This window comes from Trichoplax adhaerens, genomic scaffold, assembly GCF_000150275.1.
Source record: "Trichoplax adhaerens TRIADscaffold_15 genomic scaffold, whole genome shotgun sequence".
In the NCBI taxonomy this organism is placed as follows: domain Eukaryota; kingdom Metazoa; phylum Placozoa; class Uniplacotomia; order Trichoplacea; family Trichoplacidae; genus Trichoplax; species Trichoplax adhaerens.
In genome coordinates this window covers 946,853-971,590 of record NW_002060957.1, presented here as the reverse complement: position 1 = coordinate 971,590, position 24,738 = coordinate 946,853, and the positions used below count along the sequence as shown (strand labels likewise).

The window sequence follows — 24,738 nt, the reverse complement described above, 5'->3', positions numbered from 1 at the left end:
GATGATATCCGCCCGCTATCGATGGTAGGCATTTCGATAGTTTCAATTTGGGTTGAAGGTGAGCGTGACTGATTACATAATCATTCATAAACGTCAAAGTCAAATAAATATGGAATGAGCAAAATTCGTCCTACCTGCATGGATCGATACAGACTTTAAAAAGATCGGCTTTGGAGTCGATGCTATAAAGTTAATATAGACTTCGCTGTGATCAGCTATAACAATGTCGGTTAGCAATGTAATCCGATGAGTTTCATCTAATATTTCATTGATTTTAGCTCGAACTTGCGTGTATTCCGTGTCTAACAAGACACCGGATAAATGACCTTTGGTTAACGTTTCATATCCTTGACAAAATCGACTTAACATCACTTGCCAGTGCTTATTTTCAATGCAGTTAAATGGCGTAGCAGTGGCATAAAATGCTCGTGCAATAATTCTTTCAGTTTCTCTAAATTCTCTTTTGGATGTATGGCGAACTAATCGATACCTGCTACCTGAAGGTCGTTTACGCTTGTTGGCATTTGGTGTAGCTACCGGCGTATTGTCAGGCGAGTCACCATTTTCTTCGTTGACACTATTCAATAGGGTAGTTTTAACATCTTCCGGTGTTAAGCTACAATCTTTCAAATGATCAGCCATACGAGTGGTATTCCTTGAATACTTTCGACCACAGTAGGCGCAAGTGTATTGATGCGTTTTACCACTTGCAGACATACCAACCAGGCGAAAGTGTGCCCACAAGTCAAAGTGGCTGGACATTGTTCCCTTCCTTCTTTCCCTTCAAGATGTAACTTAGCCAATGATGACTTGATGCAATAATCCTCACCTACTACGTTGAGATGATAAGAAGTGGTTGGCTGCTGTTGCACACTTTTGAGTCTCAAGATCACGCGCAATATGGAAAAGTGACATTTACTATATACCGTAGTATTATTGATGGTAGGCAAGGAAGGAGACGTGGATGGCAATGATTGGACTTGAAAATCCACTCCTTTGATGGCTTACACAACTCGATACCACTCAAGCTAAAAAAAGAAACATCCATCAATTGACTCTTTGTCACTCCTTTTCCATGATAGCTGATCCTTTAAAACTACTATCAACATGATTAACTTGGACAAATGGCCTTTTTTCAAAGGCCATTTCTTACCTTTGAATGTGCTAGCCCAACCGCTGTACTTGGATATCGTTGAAACTCCACGTTACAACAAAGTCTTGCTGAACAAAAACGACTTCAAAAAGTGGACAATCTCACGATATTTCCTACAACATGAAAATACACTGTCAAAATGCTTCTATTTCAGTTGAATAAAAATGTTTAAATGCTGATTTTGACAGCAGTTATTCACCGATAGAGACTTGTTTCTCTTTTGCACAGACTTTCCACAGCAGATTTTGTCCCCTTTTCGTTGAACAAAAACCGCGCTGCAAAAAGACTCTTTGCCTTCCACTGCCACGCATGCGCACCATCATGGCCTTGGGCAAATCTACGCATCGCTACTCCACTCTCTCCAATTCTATGGTGTAGCGGGTGGTTTGAGTGGGTCTACTCCAATTCGACTCGTTGCCATTGCAAGTTGAGTTAGTGTCGTGCGCGCGATTCTGCCCTCAGTCAAAACCAATGAAATCTACAGTACTATCCAACCTGCAGAAAGGAGCCAAAAACAATACTGACTGAAGGTGGCCAGAGTGCTCTACACTGTACACTCTACACTGTACACTCTACACTCTACACTCTACAGATACGTCATGCAAGTGATGAAAGCCACAACAGCGCATGTCTCACGCTGACGTCATTTGACGCTGTTCTCTCCACTTTCACTCGCTTTCAAAAATTGCAACTTCCACTTTCACAAATACTCCATTTCGATCAAGTGAAATGGCGCTTGCCATCCTCTTGTGCTGTCGAATTTGCTCTCCAATTGCCTCTAATGGGGCTCTAGTACTTGGCTCTCAAAACTGATAGTACGCATGCAATGCAAATGTTGAAACATGTTGAAAAGTTTCAACTTGCAGTTTACAAATACTCCATTTCAATCAAGTGAAATGGCGCTTGCCATCCTCTTGTGCTGTCCAATTTGCTCTCCAATTGCCTCTGATGGGGCTCTAGTACTTGACTCTCAAACTGATAGTACGCATGCAATGCAAATGTTGAAAAGTTTCAACTTGCAGTTTACAAATACTCCATTTCGATCAAGTGAAATGGCGCTTGCCATCCTCTTGTGCTGTCCAATTTGCTCTCCAATTGCCTCTAATGGGGCTCTAGTACTTGACTCTCAAACTGATAGTACGCATGCAATGCAAATGTTGAAAAGTTTCAACTTGCAGTTTACAAATACTCCATTTCAATCAAGTGAAATGGCGCTTGCCATCCTCTTGTGCTGTCCAGTTTGCTCTCCAATTGCCTCTAATGGGGCTCTAGTACTTGACTCTCAAACTGATAGTACGCATGCAATGCAAATGTTGAAAAGTTTCAACTTGCAGTTTACAAATACTCCATTTCGATCAAGTGAAATGGCGCTTGCCATCCTCTTGTGCTGTCCAATTTGCTCTCCAATTGCCTCTAATGGGGCTCTAGTACTTGACTCTCAAACTGATAGTACGCATGCAATGCAAATGTTGAAACATGTTGAAAAGTTTCAACTTGCAGTTTACAAATACTCCATTTCAATCAAGTGAAATGGCGCTTGCCATCCTCTTGTGTTGTCCAATTTGCTCTCCAATGGGGCTCTAGTACTTGACTCTCAAAACAGATAGTACGCATGCAATGCAAATGTTGAAACATGTTGAAAAGTTTCAACTTGCAGCTCACAAATACTCCATTTCGGTCAGGTGAAGTGGTGCATGCCATCCTCTTGTGCTGTCGAATTTGCTCTCCAATTGCCTCCAATGGGGCTCTAGTACTTGGCTCTCAAAACAGATAGTACACATTTGTTCTCAAATTGCCTCTAATGGGACTCTAGCACTTGACTTCCAAAACAGATAGTACACATGCAATGCAAATGTTGAGACATATTAAAAAAATTTCAACTTGCAGTTTACAGATACTCCATTTTGATCAAGTGAAGTGGTGCATGCCATCCTCCTGTGCTTTCGAAATGCCTCCAATGGGGGTGGGGGCTCTAGCACTTGACTCTCAAAACAGATAGAACACATGCTGAAACATGTTGAAAAAGTTTCAACTTGCAGTTCACAAATACTCCATTTCGATCAAGTGAAATTCTCGAGCTATTGAATCTGCTCTCTACATGATACCAAATGATACATTTATAGATTATATAATTTACGATTATAATAGATCATTTAGAGATATATTTGGTATCATTTAGCTATCATTTGGTATCCAATAGGGCTCTAGCCCCTGTCTCTCAAAACAGATAATACACATCCAATGCAAATGTTGAAACATGTTGAACAGTTTCAACTTCCAGTTTACAAAAACTCCATTTCGATCAAGTGAAATTCTTGTGCTATTGAATTTGCTCTCAAAACGCATTTATTAATGGGGCTCTAGCACTTGACTCTCAAAACGGATAGTACACATGCAATGGACATGTTGACACATGCTGAAAAATTTCAACCTGCAGTTCACAATTATTCCATTTCAATCTAGTGCAATCGTGCATGCCATCAATATTCCATTTCTATCAAGTAAAACGGTGCATGCTATCCTCTTGTACTGTGGAATTCGCTCTTAAATCGCCTCGAATAGGGCTCTGGCACTTGACTCTCAAAATGGACTGTAGGCATGAAATGGGCTATGGCTTAGTGCACTGATGTAGACATTTATTAATCGACGAGGAATGTCAGGTGGAAGTCTAAAATTTACATTTTATATACTATGCTGCCTGCCAAAATACTATCATAAACTATGACAAGTGATGCTTTCATGGTTCATGACAGTAGGGCAAAATGGATGTCATATTCTGTGATTGCTCAACAAGAAATGTACATGTACCAACATTAATAATGCGGGAATTGCTAAGATACTAGTCCTTGTTTTACCGTACGCCTGTACGTAGTACTGTACTATGTACGGGTTATAATATAAGTTATAACATTAGTTATAACTTATACTGAGCAGCTTGCGCCAACAACATATCGGAATCGGTTGCTAAACTACGTTCTTAATTTACTTATTAGTCAATACTATGACAGTTTATGTATAACTGAGTGGACTTGCAGTACTCCATTAGTCCTTGTTAAAATCATTTCTCTCTTTTACTTTCATTACTACCATATAGAAGAATGAGCAAGAAATGATAAGCTTGCATATTATTTTACTGTGATGGCTACTTGATGACAGTAGTTTGTCCCTACTACTAGATATGGCACTGTCCTATAGAACTGTGATACTTGTCAATTACGTTAGAACTATTGCACGATGAACATTAATATTTATACAGTACAGACTACAGAATCTATTTTACATTAGTAAATCGCTTTGGGCCCATTAAGTTATTCATTCTTTTATACTCTTCATTCAATTGGTAGGAAAGTAGAAGTAGCTACTGGGATAGCATGCGAGCGGCCGACTACTTAGTGATCACCAAAATGCAGCATTGCAGCTTACCTAGTGTGATATACTGTAACACTTCTACAAGATGACATTTCTGCCGTGATGGTCTATAGTACTCACTATTTAATTTCACTCCATGAACTAACTCTACGATCAATGAGCCATTACTATGAATGAATGAATTATTTATTTTAGTGATTAACTAACTGTAGGTTATGGAGGTAAAATAACCCGTAAGTAAAAAATAAGGATAAAAAAGAATTCCCTAATCTAGATCCAGATTAAAAGACGAACTCTACGGGTTATACTAGGAACTTTTAACAGATACCCAACAAGTCATTGGTTGTATAGGTTATCCAATGACTAAAATAGAAGACTGTATCACTACACTGTATAGTCATGAATGAATGATTTATGTTAGTGACTAGCTAACTGTAGGTTATGGAGGTGAAATAACCCGTAATTCAAAAAAATAATAAAAAAAAATTTCCAATTTAGATCGAGATTCAAAAACGAACTCTATGGGTTATACCAGAGACTTTGAACAAATATCCAACAAGTCATTGGTTGTATGGGTTATCCAATGACTAAAAATATATAAGACTGTATCACTACATTCATCAATGAATTATTTATTTTAGTGACCGACCTACTATATAGGTTATAGAGGTGCAATAACCCGCAAGTAAAGAAATATTATGAAAAAAAAATTTCCCAATCGAGATCGAGATTAAAAGACAAACTCTATGGTTATACCATGGACTTTTAACAAATATCCTATAAATCATTGGTTCTATAGGTTATTCAATGACTAAAAATATTTAAGACAGTTGACTCTATTCATGAAAGAATTATTTATTTTAGTGAAAATGAACTATATGTAGGTTATGGAGGTAAAATAACCCGTAAGTAATAAAAAAATTTTCCAAAATCGAGATCGAGATTCAAAAATGAACTCTATGGGTTATACCAAAGACTTTTAACAAATATCCAACAAGTCATCGGTTCTATAGGTTATCCAATGACTAAAAATATACAAGACTGTGTCCCTGCACTGTATGTTTATGAACGATTTATTTTAGTAACTAACCAAACGTAGGTTATGGAGGTAAAATAACCCGCAAGTCAAGAAATATTATGAAAAAAAAATTTCCCAATCTAGATCGAAATTAAAAAACGAACTCTATCTAAAAATAGAAGATAGTATTACTATACTGTACAAATATTCTTGAATGAACTATTTATTTTAGCGACTAACCAACTGTAGGTTATGGAGGTAAAATAACCCGTAAGCAAAAAAATTATAAAAAAAACTTTCCAACCTAGATCGAGATTCAAAAACGAACTCCATGGGTTATACCAAAGACTTTTAACAAATATCTAAGAAGCCATTGGTTCTATGGGTTATCCAATGACTAAAAATACACAAGACTGTGCCACTACACTGTATATTCATGAATGAGTTATTTATTTTAGTGACTAACCAAACGTGGGCTATGGAGGTAAAATAACTCGTAAGTCAAGAAATATTATAAAAATAAAATTTCCCTATCTAGATCAAGATTAAAAAACGATCTCTATTTAAAAATAGAAGACTGTGTCACTACACTGTACGAATATTCATAGATGAATTATTTATTTTAGCGACTAAGCAACTGTAGGTTATGGAGGTAAAATAGCCCGTAAGCAAAAAAAATTTTCCAATCTAGGTTCAAAAACGAACTCTATGGGTTATACCAGGGACTTTTAACAAATATCCAACAAGTCATTGGTTCTGTAGGTTATCCAGTGACTAATAATATACAAGACTGTGCCACTACACTGTATATTCATGGATGAGTTATTTATTTTAGTGACTAACCAAACGTAGGTTATGGAGGTAAAATAATCCGCAAGTCAAGAAATATTAGGAAAAAAAAATTTCCCAACCTAGATCGAGATTCAAAAACGAACTAACTCTATGGGTTATACCAGGGACTTTTAACCAATATCAAACAAGCTATTGGTTCTATAAGTTATCCAAGATGGAATAGACTGTGTCTTCTCTATTTTTAACGGCATGTTGTATATAATGTAGAGAAATTTGCAAAGTCTGTTCTGCTCTAAATTATTGGTCGTCGTCCATGGTCCTGCCATACTGCAGTCCCTTGTTGAGGTGGTGTCCAATATGTCCATCAACTGCATACCGGCTCGATGATACTGTAGTATGCAATGAACAGTACTGTATGATACAGCAGATTTACGGCTTGCATCGGACAAGCGAGATGCCACTTTGAAGTCGGACTGGCTCCAACAGTAGCGTAAAATCCATCATTCGACTCCATTTTCTTCCTATTCTGCGACTTGAAACCACTGCCAAGTCTCCAAGTCAAGTTAGAATACCATTGAACTATTGGTGATCATGACGACTGCTAAGCAATTAGCCAATTTTCAATGGCCATGGCAATACGACTTTCCGCCATTCTTTACGTAAGTGTCTTGTTGTGAGATCGATGGACAGCAGTATGCCCATGACCCAATTTGAATGTTGTCTTCTAGACTAATGAACGAGTCAAAAATAAACTGTTATGGAGTGCTATGAAACTTCAAGAATTGCTTATTATCACTGCTCTTCTAGTTCATCAGCATCACAATCGACTCAGCTTTAGTTTGCTTTGTAGATACGTGCGTGTAATATTACTTCCTTCCTGTAGTTTTTGTCATTTCAAGGATCAGGTCTGGCGATCATTCTACTCTTCAGTACAGTAAAATCAACTCATACTGTACATTTATGAGGTGATAAAATGCCCTACAAAGTATACTATAGCATACCACTTTATCTAATGCTCAGCAAAATTGCCTATATTATTCTGATACACCATTCAAACTGGGATTTCTAACCTATAAACTACTCGCTTACACGCATATACGCAAAAACGATCCATCATTTAGTATCACTAGAGAAGTCGATTACTTGTCTGCCTTATTGGATTCACTGATCAAAATAGTACTAGCCATCACTGGCATCGATCTTGTACGTTCTACCAACACTACAGTACCATGATTAACCTTGAAATTGCAACCTATCTCGGATAGAAGTAATTGTAGTGGATAGTCTGTACTCAAAGAAGTTGATTGCCTGTCCAATACTTACTAATACCACTTATCACGATCCACAAGATCCAACGCTTTGAGTCCAATTTCTTTCGTGTTATGCCACTTTTTATTGTACAATAGGACATATGCGTGAATAAAAATGATATACTGTAGTTTGGATATATCATTTCATCATCAAATTTGGTACTACTAGTAATTTATTATACCAGTATATCCATTGAAAGTGATTTTAGAGGTAACTGTTACGTACAAGTACTGGATTTGAAAAGTAAACTGATGACATTTTATATCATGTAGGATTCAGCCAAATGTTGAAACTCAAACCAAACAAATTCAAGCCTGGTGTGAACTGGTGTTAGACTATCAAAAGCATATTAAATCATACGCGATCGATGTCCAAGAGTCACTGTCTAGTCCTTTATTTCATAATGCTAAAATCAAACGTATCCTTTCTAAATTTATAGCCATTAATTAATGTAAGCAATACAGAACTAGAACAGCATTTGAAGTTAATTAGTTGACTAATAGAAAGATCGATCACTTTCAACGCTATATCGATGCAATCTATTTCTTTAACAGTAATTAAGGAAAACTACCAATCGATGGTGTCTATCTAGTGCTAAACGCTCTGAAAGATAAAGGTTAGTATATTTAATTAAACATCAGCGAAACTTTTTCGCTTACGGTCGGATGACTTGGCCTTCACTTCAAATACACTGTCTTGAGACACGAAGATCATGCGTCTAGAATGTCCATTACAGTAATTATGGTTAAAATACTAGCCAGTGATGAAGGACAATCATCAATTATCATACGATATACTTGTAATTAAGTGAATGGTATGCAGCCATGCATTCATTTATCTAGCATTTACAGCATAATAACTACCATATACTACAGTTGGTAATCAGAGTAGACAAATTGTAGTGATTCGTATGGCTCATGCTTTGCAGGCTTACTGGAATGGCAAGATAAGAAAATGTCTAGAGCTTTATTAATGTGGAGATCGGCGGAAGAGTGGGCTAAACTGATCTTCAATTGGGTGAGTATCATCAATCCATAGATATACTATCATATTAAACAGTAAGTAGATGAAAAAAAGTATACTTTTAACAGATCATTTAGCACATTGCCTTTATCTGTTATCGTTACTTATTAATATAGTCCATACTGAGCATACATATCGTCATTATTTTAAATTACATCTGGTAGTTGTAATGTTACAGCCAATATCGGTTTATACTAGACGAATGTATATTAACCGCAAGGATATTAAATTAGAAGTATTTGCAATGAAATTATCTTCCTGATAAAGTTTCGCTATTGCTATGCATTATTACTGATTACTATCTTCGTGGTATTAATTAACAATTCTATTAGGCTGAACGCAGCGGTATGACAAATACAGTTTGCACCTTATACGAATTACAGTTAGGCAACGATGTAAAGAAGGAAGGTACGATATCATCTATCTTAATTATTTCAAGAGCTACTGTACTATTCCTGTTTATCCTATGGATAAAATGATGATCCATTCGTAACTGTAACTAAAATTGTGCATTGCTGTAATAAAATTATACTACAGTATTGTATCAATACATATTTTAATGCGCTCAGTTGTATGACATACACTGTATGCGTATACTGTATACCAAATCTGCAAAGTGAAATGATTGTTACTAAACTATTCCTTGTTATTTTCTAAACCTGGCTAGAATTTTATGAGATAGAAACTTGGGTATTAAAGCGTGCGTTACGAGTGCTAGAGAAGAAAGGAAAAGCCGTTATGTTTGATATCCAGCCCAACGACAATGATAACAGTGGTGGCGTCAAATTTCTCTCGTAGTAACGTAGTAACCTCTAAAGTATAGGCAATCCACTAAAGGCTCCCGTTACTTCAACAAGTAGTAAAGCAAGATTCATGATATGACCTTTTCATAATGTATATTTAAAATATGCAAAGGGTTAATTGAAATTTTTATTGTGCGCGTAAAAATATTTTTTGTTACCTCATATGATAAAATTATTCTATTATAATTTAGTACGAATTTGCAATTAATGTGATTATATGTGAAACTATATCATGAGCCAATCTACGTCATCAACGCAATATTGCATCGATTTTTTTGAGTAGTGTGTTAATGCCAGTTGCAATGTTCAGATGCATCAATCTAGAATTCACTAAATATATCAAATTTTAGTATCAGCACTGTTACTACTCAAATGAGTTTGTGATAACCTTACTGCAGTACACGTATCCTTTGAATGATCGAGTCCTATCAGTACTGTATACAAGTACGTGTACTGCACTTCATAACATTACCATCTCATCTTTGAATCAAGGCATCTACTGTAAATATTGGAGAAATAGCAGTTTATATCTGCGATCCATTAATGTTTGGTTACCTTGACTTCGTTGCTTTAATTTCCTTTCGATTACTTTGCAACTTTGGATAATTTTAATGTTACATGTGTGAATTACTGTAGCTAGCAAATTAGCGTTCATATGGCCATACATGGATGTATATTGCACACCGTCTCTTTGCAGTTAATGTGCCGTCGGTTCGTTTAGATACTGTTCCAATTACTGAATTGAATTTAGGAATCTTGAAAATAAAATTTTACCGGATTCAGTTTTTATTCTATGCCTTGTGTATTATAGGTGTGACAGAGTAGATGTAATCAGGGACCTTTCTTGTTTCGAATAGTCACTGATGTGATCTATAGATGTGAAAGAGCATGATTTCAAACTTACATGTATCTCATGATGCATCCGACATTTAATGCGAACAGTTTAACAATAAATAGATAAAATCAATATGCCTCGAAATCGATAGGTTAACACCATAAAAGGTACACTCATGGATACGTTAACTGAGCCAACCCTACACTACCATCAAACTGGAATTAACTAACCTAATCTATCCAATTACTGTACATCTCTTGCATACTGGCCAAATTGAACGTTAGAATCGAAATTGTATGTGGTAATTGCTGCCCTATCTTTCAACCCTTTTATTAATCTACGCCATTCAACTACATTTTTATCCTCTACATTGACATAAATAAGTAAAAGATGACGAAACTAGTACTCTCATACACCTTAAAGTACGTATATTCCATTAGCATGTTACAGAGCAAAATGAAATTGCACTTATACTCCATGCAATGACATATGACTCATAAGAAACAAGTAGATGGGTGCTGCTGCAATTTCCTTCATGTTAATATTTAGTGGCACATAAAGAACTGTTTAAAATTTTCAAATTAATCGACCCCAAAATTTCAATATCCTGTAGAATGTGTAAAATCATTTAATGTCAAGTGCCGATTAAGATTATGGAAATAACAGCGGGAAATTATAGCTTCACCAATTATTTATACGTGTATGCATATTATATTACTATTATAATGTTCCGTACATAGGTATCAATGAAATCAATTCTGCCCTACAGTGTATCATAGAAATTAATCTCATTTCGTATAATTCAAAATTATTATTTTATGAAATCACATATAACGATCGAAGGGTCAAACGACAATGCGTAAGTGTATAATGTAATTCTCAATTTAAATTTAAGATAAAATCATATAGATGGTAATAATATTAATCATAACATATTAATCTATTATGCTTTCAGAAAACAAAAATCATATAACGATAAATTTACATTATTCCGTTGTTCGTCACTGATGATTTTAACATACGAGTATTTTCGTTGTATTAAAAAGAGTACTAATCATTTTGATCCGGTAATATTATCTTGTTATCTCTTAGCCACTGCTCTATTCGTTCTTTGAGCTCCTGATGCGGAACTAGATCATCCAGCTGCAACGGCAGTCTGTTAAATGGATCATTCTGACTACTACGAAGAGATTACATAGGCCACATTACAACATACTGGCAATTTTTAATTCAGTATCTTGATCATTTTTGTTAGGCGTTAAGAGCATTGTAGAATGAGCTATACATAGTATCATCAAAAAGAAATTACCTAAATAAGTGCCGCGTGATTGTTGCCTTATCCATAATTTTTCCAGACGTAGGTAATATTACCGGATTAACCATTAATGTATTCATTATCGGATCCAAAAACTCTTCAGGAGGCTAAGTAATAAATATGGTATTATCGATATTAATTTTTGGTTCAGCTTTCATAAAAGAGTAAACCAATAAGAAAACAGAAACTGCTTACTTCGGGCATAGCCTCCTCAATTTCCTTCTTCTCAGCTGCAAATTTGGTAACTTTGTCGTGTAATTCTTTAAATTCTGATACAATATCTAGTCGAGCCAATTTACTAAAAGAAACAAATTATATTCATATTGTAGCCAAAAAACCACCTGAAAATATTCTTACACGTTATAAAATATATAATTAGCCTATTAGTCAAATATACTTTAAAACTCGCTCTATCTGGTAAAACAGTTGTGGCGTATAGCTTCTTTCATCTTCCGTTATCGCTTTACAAAAGCTCTCCGATTGGCCCAATTGCGTGTAAATCAGTGCAATATTGCAAATAAGTTGATCGGGCTTAAAATGAAATTCGGAAAAATCTTTCACCTTTTGATAATAGTAAGATAGACAGTTATAAAGGTACAGAAACCTCACATTCAATCATCTCTATTTATATATTGCTATTTCGCCATATTTCAACTGATAAAATTCCAATTAATTACAATACAATTTAATATTTATTCTCTAATGATGAAATACATTATATGATAAGAAGAACCTTGAAAGTACCGCGTTTCGGTCCAGCTAGTCGTACAGAAAAGTAGTTTAACATTGAAGCAATTCTATCCACCATTCCAATTTCGGTGAAAGGTCTGATGAAAATAATAGTAACAATTAGCTACAGCTATTCGACTATAAGTCGCAGTAGATTGAGTGATGAATTTCTTTTCTTGCACGCTTTCAATAAAACACAACTACGAATGTATAATGAATCTATCTATAATTACCTAACAATACTTTGTGTTAACAATGTAAGGGCATTAACAGTTTGATTTCCAAGAATGTTTAGCGAGCGAGCCATTCTGCTAGAAAAGCTTAGTTGTTGCAATTTCTAACAAAATTGAAACATTTTTACTGTTAACATCAATCTCATCAAATATTAATGAAATACAAGAAAAATCATAAAGAGCGATATTATACATAATCAACTTATAGATCTCACCTCTCGTCTGGCTTGGCTACTAAGTTCCTCATCTGCTAATTCCTCCTGTAATTTCTTAATATCTGATAAAGTCTGGGAATGTAAATAAATGATAGATAGCGTCATAAAATGATTTTTAAAACTGCTATTACAATATTAATCATCTTTACAAAATATCAAAGTTTGCATACACTTAGTGCTTCATCGAGTAGAAAGACAGCATCGTTGGTAAGCAAATGAATAAATCGCAAAAAAATAACGTCTTTTAGTCCTTGCTCTCCAACAGTTACCTTAAAAAATACAAGGAAGTATCCTGTATAAGCTTAAAGTGCAAATTATAATACTGTACAATATTCAGTACCATGATTTGTAAAACTTATCTTGAAGATCATTACACTAACCTCTTCGCTAAGTTTTATCATTTTTTCTTTGTAAGCAGGAACAGTCCACAAATATTCTAAAATATTGTAGATATTATGTCGATAACCTGTAAGAAAAATAGATAGATAGTTTACTCGATGAATAGGGAATGCACCATTATGACTTCGAAGGTTGTAGCCGTAATTTAATAGGCTAATACCAGAAACCTACTGAATTTTTGCTCAAATTCAACGGAATTATCTGTCTTTTCGATGTCAACGTAAACATTAAGGACTGCTAGTGCCAAACTATCTTGAATTTGCTTACTTTCCAAGAAAATTTGCTATATTTAAGGTTAAAATTTGTGGTGCACCTTACTAATCTTTCACTTTGTTAAATAATCATTGAGTAGTATATGAGACTGTATCTGAGTTAAGAGACAAGTTATATAAATTTCGCAATTTGTATTAATAATAACCTCTAACATGCGTTTATGTGCATCATTAGGAACTAAGCGAGCCAAAGCATCAGCTAACTGAGCACGTACATGAGGATTTTTGGCGAATTTTGAACTTCTAGAATCAAGACAATCAGCAATATCAAGTTATGTCTCTTTATGCAATGCGAAGAGACCATAAAAAAGCTAATAGCAAAATGAATCTATTCTATACGTGTCATTTTAATAATTGCACGTATAATGTACATTACCCCATTAAACCAGTAATGAAGATAACAAGGGGTTCTAACTTAGCGCATTGCATTTCTAGAATCTCCGGAGCAAAGTGCCTAACAAAAGGTATTTATCAGTGGGTCAATCAATCTGATAGTGCGATATATTCTTTTTTAGCAATACGATAAGATGAATTATTCATAAACTAAAAGTCATATTGTAAGCTATATAAATTAAATTAAATATACCCAAGAAAGATGATAAATTGGGTTAAACTATCGACAATGAACTCCGGCAGCATGGCAAATTTCTTTGGTACCTAATAATATTAGATCATTTGTAAAGCTACCAATAATCTCTTAGTGATATGTAAAGAGAGATTAGGTTACTTTAACGTTACCTCGATAGAAGTAGATAACATTTCTTGATTTAAATCGATTTGATTATAATGTTTTCCGTCGGTATTAGAAATTTGTAAAGCCCAGGCGGCCGTTACATTGTAGAAATTCAGTATGCGCTCCAAAAGTTTGGGGTCTAAAACATGCGCCTATCAATATTGCAAAAGTAAGAAGATAATATTAATTCGATAAAGCTAGTGGGTAATAAAGCTTTTTAATATAAGAGTCAAAATTCGAACCTTCATAGCAAGTTGCTGTGAAACACCAGCTTCAAATTCTTGTCGTAGATTCGTATTGGCAAGCCCTTCTGGAGTACTTACCATATTCTGCAACTAATGTGAAAATATGAATATGAACACAGTTAAAGCGGCGTTAATTATAATTATACTAAAATTTATATAAAACCTTTGCAAGGCGTTCCATCAAATTTTTGTACACAGTAATTGTGGTAGGCAACGCTAAATAGACATTTGTTAGAGTTAAATAGCATATAAATTCGATATGTAAACATCGAAAGGTCTTAATAATTACCCAAATGTAAAGTTTTGTGGGTCAAAAAGAATATTTCAGTAATAAAGCTAAAATCTCCATCCTTTTCAATGGTATTGTTCTCTTTTATTCAAAAATAATCAGAAGATATGTAATTACTAAACAATGCAAAATCATATCTATAACAATAGCTGCATGAGGAAAGGTGTACGCTGGTTATAAAAGTAGCGCTATTCTTTAATCCTTACCTGATGAAGTCTGATCAGCTAATTTAGTCTCATTATAAAGATTTAGCCTGAAAATGCCATGAGCTTGCGTTACGCTGCTTTTAGCTATGCAAGCTTCTGGGTCAATTTTTAAAAGTTTCGGGGAAGATATAATCATAAAAGGGTCACATAATTCCATAAGAATGGAAGATAAATTTAGAAAGAATGCGTCACCAGCTAATTCATGAAAATGCATTTGTGATGCGCTCTACAAAGAAAGATGATAGCAAATATTAGTAAATCAATAAACACTTTCCAGTATAGATTCAATACTCATCAATGAAACTGCTCAAATTCCAGGCGTACTTACACTCGATCTAAGCTTGTTATGAAAGAGGCATAAGGAGATCCAATCTAAAATATGACCACGACATTCCACAGATACTTTCAAAGAGGTTTTAAATATCTTGGTAAATAATGATTTTTGGTGGAGATAAAGTTAGCGTATAATGCAATAGTTTATGAGCACAATCATTAATATACCGTAAGTTTGTATAGAATAATCATAGGCGTATAGCAGAAACTAACGATATGCTGCATGCCTCGTAATTACGAATTCTACGATTAGCGCAATAGGGACAAATGAAATGAATACAATGATAAACGCTTATATTAACAGATATAGAATTTACAGTATGCATTACAATTATGCAGTCGATCAATACAGTATTTAAAAGATGGGTAATTTACCGTAAATATTAATTCTAGAACGTATTCCCTCTGAGTTCGGAGAGAACTAGTGATATGTTCTACTTGAGCAGGTCGCATCATGGTTGGGTTTGAGAAATCTGGCTATATAAAGAAAGCGTCCTAGTTAATTCAATACTACAATATTATTCAATTTTACTATGTACTAGCTACTATAGCCATTTAATTCAACTTACTGATAGGGTATGTAAGGTTGTAAAGCCGAAGCCTTGTAATAAAGGTAAGGCTGGAACAATTGAGCTGTAGCATAGCAGAGAGCCTAATAAAGTCCGCTCGAAAGATTTTCCTGTCACGTTTAAACCCTTAGGAAGCCAAGGACTTGACTCTATTAAGAACTATAAAGACATTATAGTTATTATCAAGAATTATAACCAACATACGAAATGCTCTAAATACCTTTAATAAGTGCTCATGTTGACTAAAATTACACAGACGTATAAGTTTAGGATGGATGTCTTCATATTTAATGCTCTGAATATTAAAAATTGGTGCAATGCTGTATTGAAAGATCTGTTCCTAGAAGTTTTTAACAAAATATATGCATAAGATAACATTTCCAACTTCCGATGTCGTATTAAGGTGTATGGATAATATTTGCATGCCTGGAGTAATTTTTAATTTTAAAATTGTAACATTAAAGACCTTACAATGTCATTTGTGTCTGGATAAGAAATTAGAATGTCTTTCAAAAATTCGTACAATTCGGGCGTTCCTACATTGCAAATAATGGAAACAAGCGATAGCGTTGGTAATTGTATAAGAATGAAAATGTTAACTTGAATACGAGTGTAATGAATGAATTTTACCAGAGTATTGCCTATCAGTAAGTAATGAGTCGAACTGCTTGTTTGTATCTTGACCTGATAGAATATCAGGTGTTAGTAAGCAAGAGCTGTAAAACATTAAAAGCAAATGATATCTCAATGACATAATATTCATCAATATTATTTGATTAATTCATTATTGATAGTAATACAATTCATATTACCCAACAAATGTCGCTACGATAACTTTGCATTTTTCTGCAGCTTGTCTACTACACTGATTATCTGCCTGCGTTGAGTAGAGTATCGAAAAAGATTAGCTATGTCATAGTCAGTCAAGACTATTATTTACTCCATAAGAGTTGGAAGCTGTATTAACAAGGTAATGCAGCCACATATTTACCGATTGTTCTTGTAAGACTAAACGAGCTCTACGATGACATTCGAATAAATAAACAATAGGATTAGGTTCAGCTACTAGGGCTAAAGAGACGCGATAGCTTTGGTCATCTTTTGCTTTATTTGAGGGACGAAACGTTATGACATTTGGGTGAATATCAGCCATACTGAGACGTTCTATGAGTGCCTAATAGTATTGAAATTGGATTGGAATTTAGTTGATTTTGCCATTCAGTATAACTGTCAAGTACTTTTGAATACGAGCACACACGCAAGACAGTGTCTAGCAAGGTGCTATGGTAATGACTACGTTCAATAGCATACTAAGATTGTTTTCGATCTTGGAATGTGTATGGTTATACAGGATATGTATCGTAGTAATAATACTAGCACGTATCATCACAATGCACTTGTAAGGCTATGATTCTATTTAGAATGTTGATACATTATCCATGGCAATTAATACTATAGACATTGTATAATTTTATGATGAATGGTGATTGATGATATTTATAGTCACTGATAAAACTATGTCCATTCTTATTCTAGTCTATTTTTAATTGGAGAGCTACATGTCCTTGTATTCTATACCACTGGCGTTCTATATCTTTGCTATTCGAGCAATTTTCTTACACGAATGAATGAATGTACAACAGTTATTGCATTAGCATTGTACCCAATTTTAGCATTACCTCATCGACAATATCGAAGTTCAAACAGCAACGGTCTTCAGTTAACTCATTACTTAATGGCAATAGCACAATTGTCTGTGGTATTTTTACAGATATCTTATCAGCACGTTTTGAAAAATCTAGCAAAATAAGAATTAAGAGGGTTAGTCTAATTTTTCTATCATGCTTGAGATTACCCTTGCAATTCATCACACTTGTCTATTAATACGAAAGATTGAGCTACTAGATTATTTTTATCATGTTCAGTATTGAAATGGAATGATTACTGTACTTATTGATTACTATTAATTATTCATTCTTAGTCGGACTGAGGTAGCTCGTTTTCATCTTAAGCTAATACACCTATCACAGTACCAACTCCAGTACAGTATGCTGTACATTGGACAGCATAGGCCTACAATAATTGTAAGTAGTAAACAACTGTTATCATACGTTTATCTGCAGTCACTAGTAGAATTCGTTGTAGAATATCATTGACAATTAATTCGTCTGCGGTGATATCAAGTTGAAGAAGTTCAGCTGAGTCCTTAAGGTTCATTTTCATTTGGCCTACGATGAAGAAGATGAGTGTTAGATGAGTCCATTCTTTCCATGTTACAAATATTACATCATTGTGAATTGTTGTCAATAGATCCACATTGTACAGTATAGTTGTGCAAGAAAGATTGTAATGTCAAGGTTGAGCAGCTTGACATTACAACTAGTAAGGAAGCAAGTGATGAGAGAGACATAGACACACAATCACACGCTATAAAAGATGTACAACATGCAGCTACTCTAGTTTCAGAAATCCACTTGCTGTAGTAGTTTTCCATGGATCACCTGTACCGTAGAGTACGAGTACAGTACAGGACAGTCCAACAGGATGAAGAACCTTGATGTAATGTCCTATTATGCTTACTACAGTAGGATGAAAGGCAAAGTGAAAGCTAGTTTATCTCGCCTTTACCTATTAAAGTGGTTTCCTTCAAATCCGTGGCGTTCTTAAATCTTTTGGCAGCAGTTTTAGCATGTTGTAATGACTCAAACAATTGGCTAAAAGGATTGGATGCAAACTCTTCATCGGTATCTACCTCGGCGACCTCCATAACGTTGTTGTCGACGGTCTCTTCTCTTACTGGATCATGACATCCATGCTGATGTTGCTGCGATGGATTGCTATCATTCTTGATCTCTTCCATAGTCCAATGAATACAAAAAGACACAATTACCTTAATCTATTTAAGAAGACTCCAATATGGCATGCACAATAAAGCAAAACGCCATGACTCTCTCTCTCTCTCTCTCTCCAAATCGATGTCCAGTAGTGGGAACGTTTAGTCCCGCATCCCCAACCACTGGGTACTAGTACTGTCGACTGTACAGTGTACAGTGTAGAGTACTTTACACTGTACACTGTACTGTATTGTACTGTACTGTACTGTACTGTACTATACAGTAGGAGATTTGTGGGACGTGGGCCCGAAGTGTGACAATGTCGGCCAGTACAGTGTACAGTACAGTATACAGTATGTAGTACTGTACACTGTACAGTAGTCCGGGCGTCCAGCCTTGCCGAATTGGAGTACTACAGGATGGACTACGAGTAGTAGTGTAAGGCCAGTGGCAAGCGAATTCAGTACTGAATGGACCACTGAAATCGTATGTATCGGAACAACCCTAGTGTTGAGCTTTCTCTTCCAATCTTCCATATTGGTGTACAGTGTACTGTGCATACAGCACAGGCTGTTCTATTTTACGGCTTCTTTCGCTGAAACAGCTCATTTTGTTACTTTAAAGTAAGTGATCAGTTCTGGCTTCGTCCATACAGTAACTACAAGAACAGATTGCAGCATACAGACAGACCGCAAGACAGACTGTGTGTGTGTGTGTTTGAACCATGGACTTGTACTGTGCAGAAATCCTTGCTACTGTACAGTACTATACAGTACATAGTACTCTAGTAGTACAGTACTTACTACTCGCCTCTGTACTGTACCTTGGACCACTAGTAGACGACCTGGGGACCTGCCCTGTCCCATCACTCTTGGACGGACAGACATTTTCAACCTCCTCTCGTCCCAAAATAATATTGTGTCAACTACTTCATTACGATGACCGTAGTGGAATGTGCAGATGGTCCATTTTGAAGTGACTGATTTTTTCTAAATTAAGTAATATTACGCTAAATTTTATTATCTGTTACTAAGTTCCACTTGGAGACAGTGATATGAGATCGTCGATGTTATTAGAACGAGTACCAGTGATTTAGAAAACAGACGCAGAAGATGCATACTAAGTAGCCATCTTTGGATATTGGATGGCCTCATTGAGCAAGAAAAAGTCCATCTGTCTGTACTGGACGTCACCACCCCTTCTACGGTATATTTGTACCAAGACTACGCGTTAGGCTTCCTTTTGTACCGTGGCTTTATTGCGACCACCCCTCGTCAAATATTCGCCAACAACGTGATGGGTTTCCCCGATTTAAAAAGTGAAGCTGGTTTAACTTCATTAAATAATTACTTGGCTGATCGTAGCTATATTGAAGGGTAAGGGAACGATTTACTACAGTAACCTTTCATATTTAGGATTGACAATGTTGAATGATAAGAACCCAAGCTGTACTAGCCATCATCACTTTAAAATTGGCATCCAGTCCCTCCTGCCTATACAGACAGTATAGAAACAAGCAACCGGCCAACGCTTAACCTTGACAACCAACAACTTCAATCAATTAACTTTATACGCGTATCATCACCGGTTGAAATCAGTTCGAGAAGCTTGGACAAGTCTTCTAATCCACCAATCCTACTAGCGATTACTTAAGACTCCTTACGAGATAGCTTTACTTGGATACCGCCCGTACATGCTTGATTTGCATTACACGCTGATATGGAGTGATGGACACAATTGACATTAGATGTGGCACCAACATGGTCGCTGTGGCTTGATGGCTTTCCTTGGATGGACCGTGATTAACTTATGATTGATTTTTCCCTTATCATGCACTCTAGCATGCGATGTGTTTACTTGTATTGATGTACTGTACATACACATAGAAAGTGGACGATAGCTTTGACAATAATATTGCCGTCATGGTGGTACTTGAACATGCTGTAGTCTAGTCGATATGCGATAGCGTAGACGTAGGTCGCCTTGCCATAGCAATAACGTTGCTACCAACTCATCATGATTGATATTGTGCTGATCAACTGTATTGCTACTATCTTACTAATCAAGAGGATTGTCTTGATTTTTTCCCCCTTGTCTACATAGTTATGTACCATCTCAAGCTGATAGTGTAGTCTTTGCTGCTCTTTCTGGTGCACCTTCTGACAAATTGAATCATGCATTGCGTTGGTTCAGTCACATTTCATCATACGATGCAAATGAAAGGAAAGCGTAAGTATTGCTTACTGTTGCTTTTAATAAATAGTAAAGTAGCCATCGCTCAACGGGATAGACGGTACCATTATTGTCGTCATTACATAACACAATATTAGTACAGTAGCTAAATTGTGCAAAGAATCGATTACACTGCATCAGCCTTGATTTCGATTCTTTGAAAGGAATCAATGGACGTATCATCGTGCCTCTTTTGCTATACCTAACCTACCAATTATTATCGTTCTTGATTAGATTTCCCGGTGATAAGAAAAGCTTAAGTTCCTATGGACCTGCGGGTAATGAAACAGAGGACAATAAAGACGACGATGAAGAATTCGATTTATTCGCATCTGATTCTGAAGTAAGTCTACGGATTACTATTTATACCCAATTACTAGCTGTGATCTTCATACTTATTCCTTAACATTGGATTATCAACCAAAGAGAAGGATACTCTTGAAAGACTACTTAATATTCACAGTATGCCAATTAAATTGTAATAATTGTTTATCAAGGATGAAGAAGAAAAATTGAAGCAGCAACGCGTGGAGAGTTATCAAGCCAAGAAAGCAAAAAGTATGTCATGAACTCATATAAAGCCCATAATTCTACCAACATCCCATTTTCAGCTTAGATTACAGATATTTCTTATCTCTTAACAAATAGATGGTAATATATAGACTCTAAATAGTATTATTCTTAATGGTTTAACACCGCTTTCTACATCGTCCATTTCAGAGGCAGCTGTAATTGCCAAATCTAGCTTGTTACTAGATGTGAAACCATGGGATGACGAAACTGGTAGGATTTCTATAATCGGAGGCATATTAACGCTTAGCTTCTTGACAGATTGAGACTTCACAATTTCATATTCTATCATTTTAGACATGCAGGAGATGGAAAAACAAGTTCGCGCTATTGAAGCAGATGGTCTAGTCTGGGGAGCGTGTAAGTATATAATTAGTGGAAATTGATTAATAGACTCAATTATGTGATAGTTTTTAAAGACTTTTAGGCAAAATCTAGTAATAGCCTACTTTCTATTGCCTTTTAGACTTTATCAGTTACCGTAATCAATAACGATCGGTAGTTGACAACAAGATATTTTAATCCAGATAGTATAGTGTGCTTTTGATAAATATTAGTAGAAACTGTACTTATAATGATATTGCTATTTGTATCTTGTCAATAATACTTCATACCAAGTCGAACTTTTTCCTAAAGTATACATGTATTCAGTATATGCAAATAATGGGTACTGTGTTACGTGTCACAAACAATGCATTCATTTATCACATTATATGTTCTCCATAGCTAAACTTAAGCCTGTTGGGTACGGTATTAACAAATTACAAATTGCTGCTGTTATTGAAGACGACAAGGTAAAATCTGAGTTTATTCACAACATACGTACAGTAATTGCAATTTCTAAGCTGAAATAGTAGATTAAAATCGCTTGTATTTACCAAGTAGTTACAACGCTACGACTGTCTTCATTGATGGGGCAAAACATTAATTTTTAAGCTCTTATCGAGATTAATTACATATGATAAAACAGATGAGCACAATTGTAACCATATACATGATTGGAATTTTTTTAATACTTTATAATTAATAGATTAGTACGGACTTCTTGGAAGAACAAATTACAGCCATCGAAGATTTAGTCCAATCAATGGATATTGCAGCTTTCAATAAAATATAATACTGTTACCGATGTCTTAGATTCAAACGATATGACGATTTATCATCTATGCATTTGCTAATGCTATAGCTTGTAATTTCGTTGAATCAGTAGACTTTTCATATGTGAAACTTGAAAGGAATAAACCTTTAAATCAATCTTATAAACAACAACGAACTATTTTTTCTACCAGTAGAGTCACGTTTAATTTACTTTAGCCTTCTTGCTGTATAATGATAAAATTTGCAACATAACCCTAAATCCCAAAAAATTTTTACAAATCCTTAACTTAATCATATCTACTACGAAGTTGAATCAGTAGTCAATTCTGCCTTTAGCAATGCCACTCGATGAAAAAGCTCCTTCCCACGAAGACTCTTTGTACAGTCTGTTGGTAGCCGTTTAATTTTCGCTATGATATCATTGGCTTCGCTAGGCTTCAAATTCTTCTTTAACATAGAACTTATTCGCCTTGCTTCACCCTGTATTAAATTACAGCACAACGCCATCTTAACGTAGTTCTACTATTTAAACATCAACTTGATACTTAGCACAGGCTTATTTATGTATGTGCGTCCTACCTGCGCAAAACAAAGATAAACGTAACCTTCGAACTACTAGCTATATCTAGTAGTTCATAGCGTAAGCAATAGACGTTAATTTTCAATCTAAGGTACCCTACACAAGAGTTATCTACTATTGCTTAATTAATGCACCAACAAGCTTCCAAATTTTGCGAATACTTTATTATAAAAAGTCTAAACTATTATACTTAGTATGGTACTCACTCGAAAATAAGAAACGACTTTAGCCGGCCTGCATTGTGATAATTTGCAAACATTTGACAGGTCGCCTTCAACATTTGCAATACACTCTATACAAACAAACGATGTTAGTTTACCTCTTAAAACAGAAAACAGTAAACAAAAATAACTGTCAAAGTAGCAACCTAGAATTTCTTTCAGATCTGCTATTCCATAGTTATAGATGTTACGTGTCATGGAAACAATTTCAAAATATGGATAATCAATTTCTAAGAGAAATGCACAATATTTCATAAGCAGCCAACCCCAACTTATATATGCATGTCATACATTGATCTAAATTTACCTATATCACGTCTGATTAGAAATCCGTTGGCAACTAGTCGCTCATCCTGATAATAACTTTGATACAAATAGACAGCATAAGAAATGCATTGACTTTCACAAATGCACCATAAATTCGGCACAAAAAGCGTAAGATTTATATTTCCGTTATGGCTTACCTATGCTTATCTGGGGGATTATGCTGATTGGACATATTCCATAAGATCGAACATAACAGTGGGTCACCAATCATTCTGTAAGGATCGCAAGAAATTGATTACTAATCAAGTGTAGCTAACATGAGGAAGAAAGATGCGAATGAATACTGCATCAAAACAATCCTTTTATAGATGAGGGTGAAAGACCATATCCTGTATGCAAAAAGAATCTCGCAGATTCACACAATACCTACCTCTATTACTTACCCTTCCGTTAATGTGATTGATCTACTTAGCACAACGATAGGTAAGCGATGTTCAGCCATAAACTTTTCATAAACAAATCTTTCTTCAATTCTAACAAGAAATAAGCTCAAATTACTACACTAACAAGGTTTAAACATTTCAATTTCGATTCATAAAAATTCCAAACAACATACTTGTAAGGATCCGCAACTAGCACTTCATTCTTTTGACGCAATAGCCAAAGCTTAGTAGAATCAATTGGGCCAATCATCTCAGTATTCTCATCTAATGGACTCTTCCTAAAGCGCATATAAGCAAACGTTCAGCTGAAGCAATAATGTGAAAAAATGCACAACACTAATGAGCTAGAAATTGTAATACCGCAATTTTTCATAATTAGCTTTCATTAGTTCAAAGTTGTAAACAATAGTTTCATCTTGCTCTCCATCTGATTCCTCAGATAAGCTATTTGTGCTTCGAGTTGTATTAGGAGTGAAAAAGTTGAGTACAGATGGGCTTGAAACCTATAAAATTAAAAAATAGAATACATAAAATAACATCTTACTACTTTATAGAATCTAGTACATGTTAGAATCCGGTATATGGGTATTAGATGTCGCATTAGACCATGGCAGATGACAGTCAATTAATCTACAAAAATAATCTTAAAGG

General features: G+C 35.2%; 3 protein-coding genes across 3 annotated transcripts; 2 read left to right on the top strand and 1 right to left on the bottom strand.

Moving 5' to 3' along the window:
• Window positions 1–6,923: 6,923 nt before the first annotated feature.
• On the top strand, window positions 6,924–9,464 carry TRIADDRAFT_30973 (uncharacterized protein; the record flags this gene model as incomplete). The annotated part of the gene is made up of 6 exons (XM_002116440.1): window positions 6,924–6,991; window positions 7,916–8,061; window positions 8,206–8,259; window positions 8,572–8,660; window positions 8,999–9,074; window positions 9,334–9,464. The coding sequence occupies 6 exons, from the start codon at window positions 6,924–6,926 to the stop codon at window positions 9,462–9,464; spliced, it is 564 nt and encodes a 187-aa protein (XP_002116476.1).
• Window positions 9,465–11,354: 1,890 nt separating this feature from the next.
• TRIADDRAFT_60429 (uncharacterized protein) lies at window positions 11,355–18,702 on the bottom strand (the record flags this gene model as incomplete). The annotated part of the gene is made up of 27 exons (XM_002116345.1): window positions 11,355–11,484; window positions 11,614–11,726; window positions 11,815–11,917; window positions 12,017–12,180; window positions 12,353–12,446; window positions 12,582–12,685; window positions 12,797–12,868; window positions 12,967–13,065; window positions 13,177–13,262; window positions 13,367–13,478; window positions 13,614–13,710; window positions 13,844–13,921; window positions 14,054–14,124; window positions 14,206–14,352; window positions 14,443–14,535; window positions 14,609–14,661; window positions 14,941–15,166; window positions 15,649–15,750; window positions 15,843–16,001; window positions 16,063–16,182; window positions 16,314–16,378; window positions 16,473–16,558; window positions 16,655–16,719; window positions 16,834–17,016; window positions 17,522–17,640; window positions 17,954–18,070; window positions 18,471–18,702. The coding sequence occupies 27 exons, from the start codon at window positions 18,700–18,702 to the stop codon at window positions 11,355–11,357; spliced, it is 3,090 nt and encodes a 1,029-aa protein (XP_002116381.1).
• Window positions 18,703–19,972: 1,270 nt separating this feature from the next.
• On the top strand, window positions 19,973–22,733 carry TRIADDRAFT_36550 (expressed hypothetical protein; the record flags this gene model as incomplete). The annotated part of the gene is made up of 8 exons (XM_002116439.1): window positions 19,973–20,052; window positions 20,780–20,905; window positions 21,143–21,251; window positions 21,406–21,466; window positions 21,629–21,691; window positions 21,776–21,838; window positions 22,205–22,272; window positions 22,509–22,733. The coding sequence occupies 8 exons, from the start codon at window positions 19,973–19,975 to the stop codon at window positions 22,593–22,595; spliced, it is 657 nt and encodes a 218-aa protein (XP_002116475.1). The 3' UTR covers window positions 22,596–22,733.
• Between the last annotated feature and the right edge of the window lie 2,005 nt (window positions 22,734–24,738).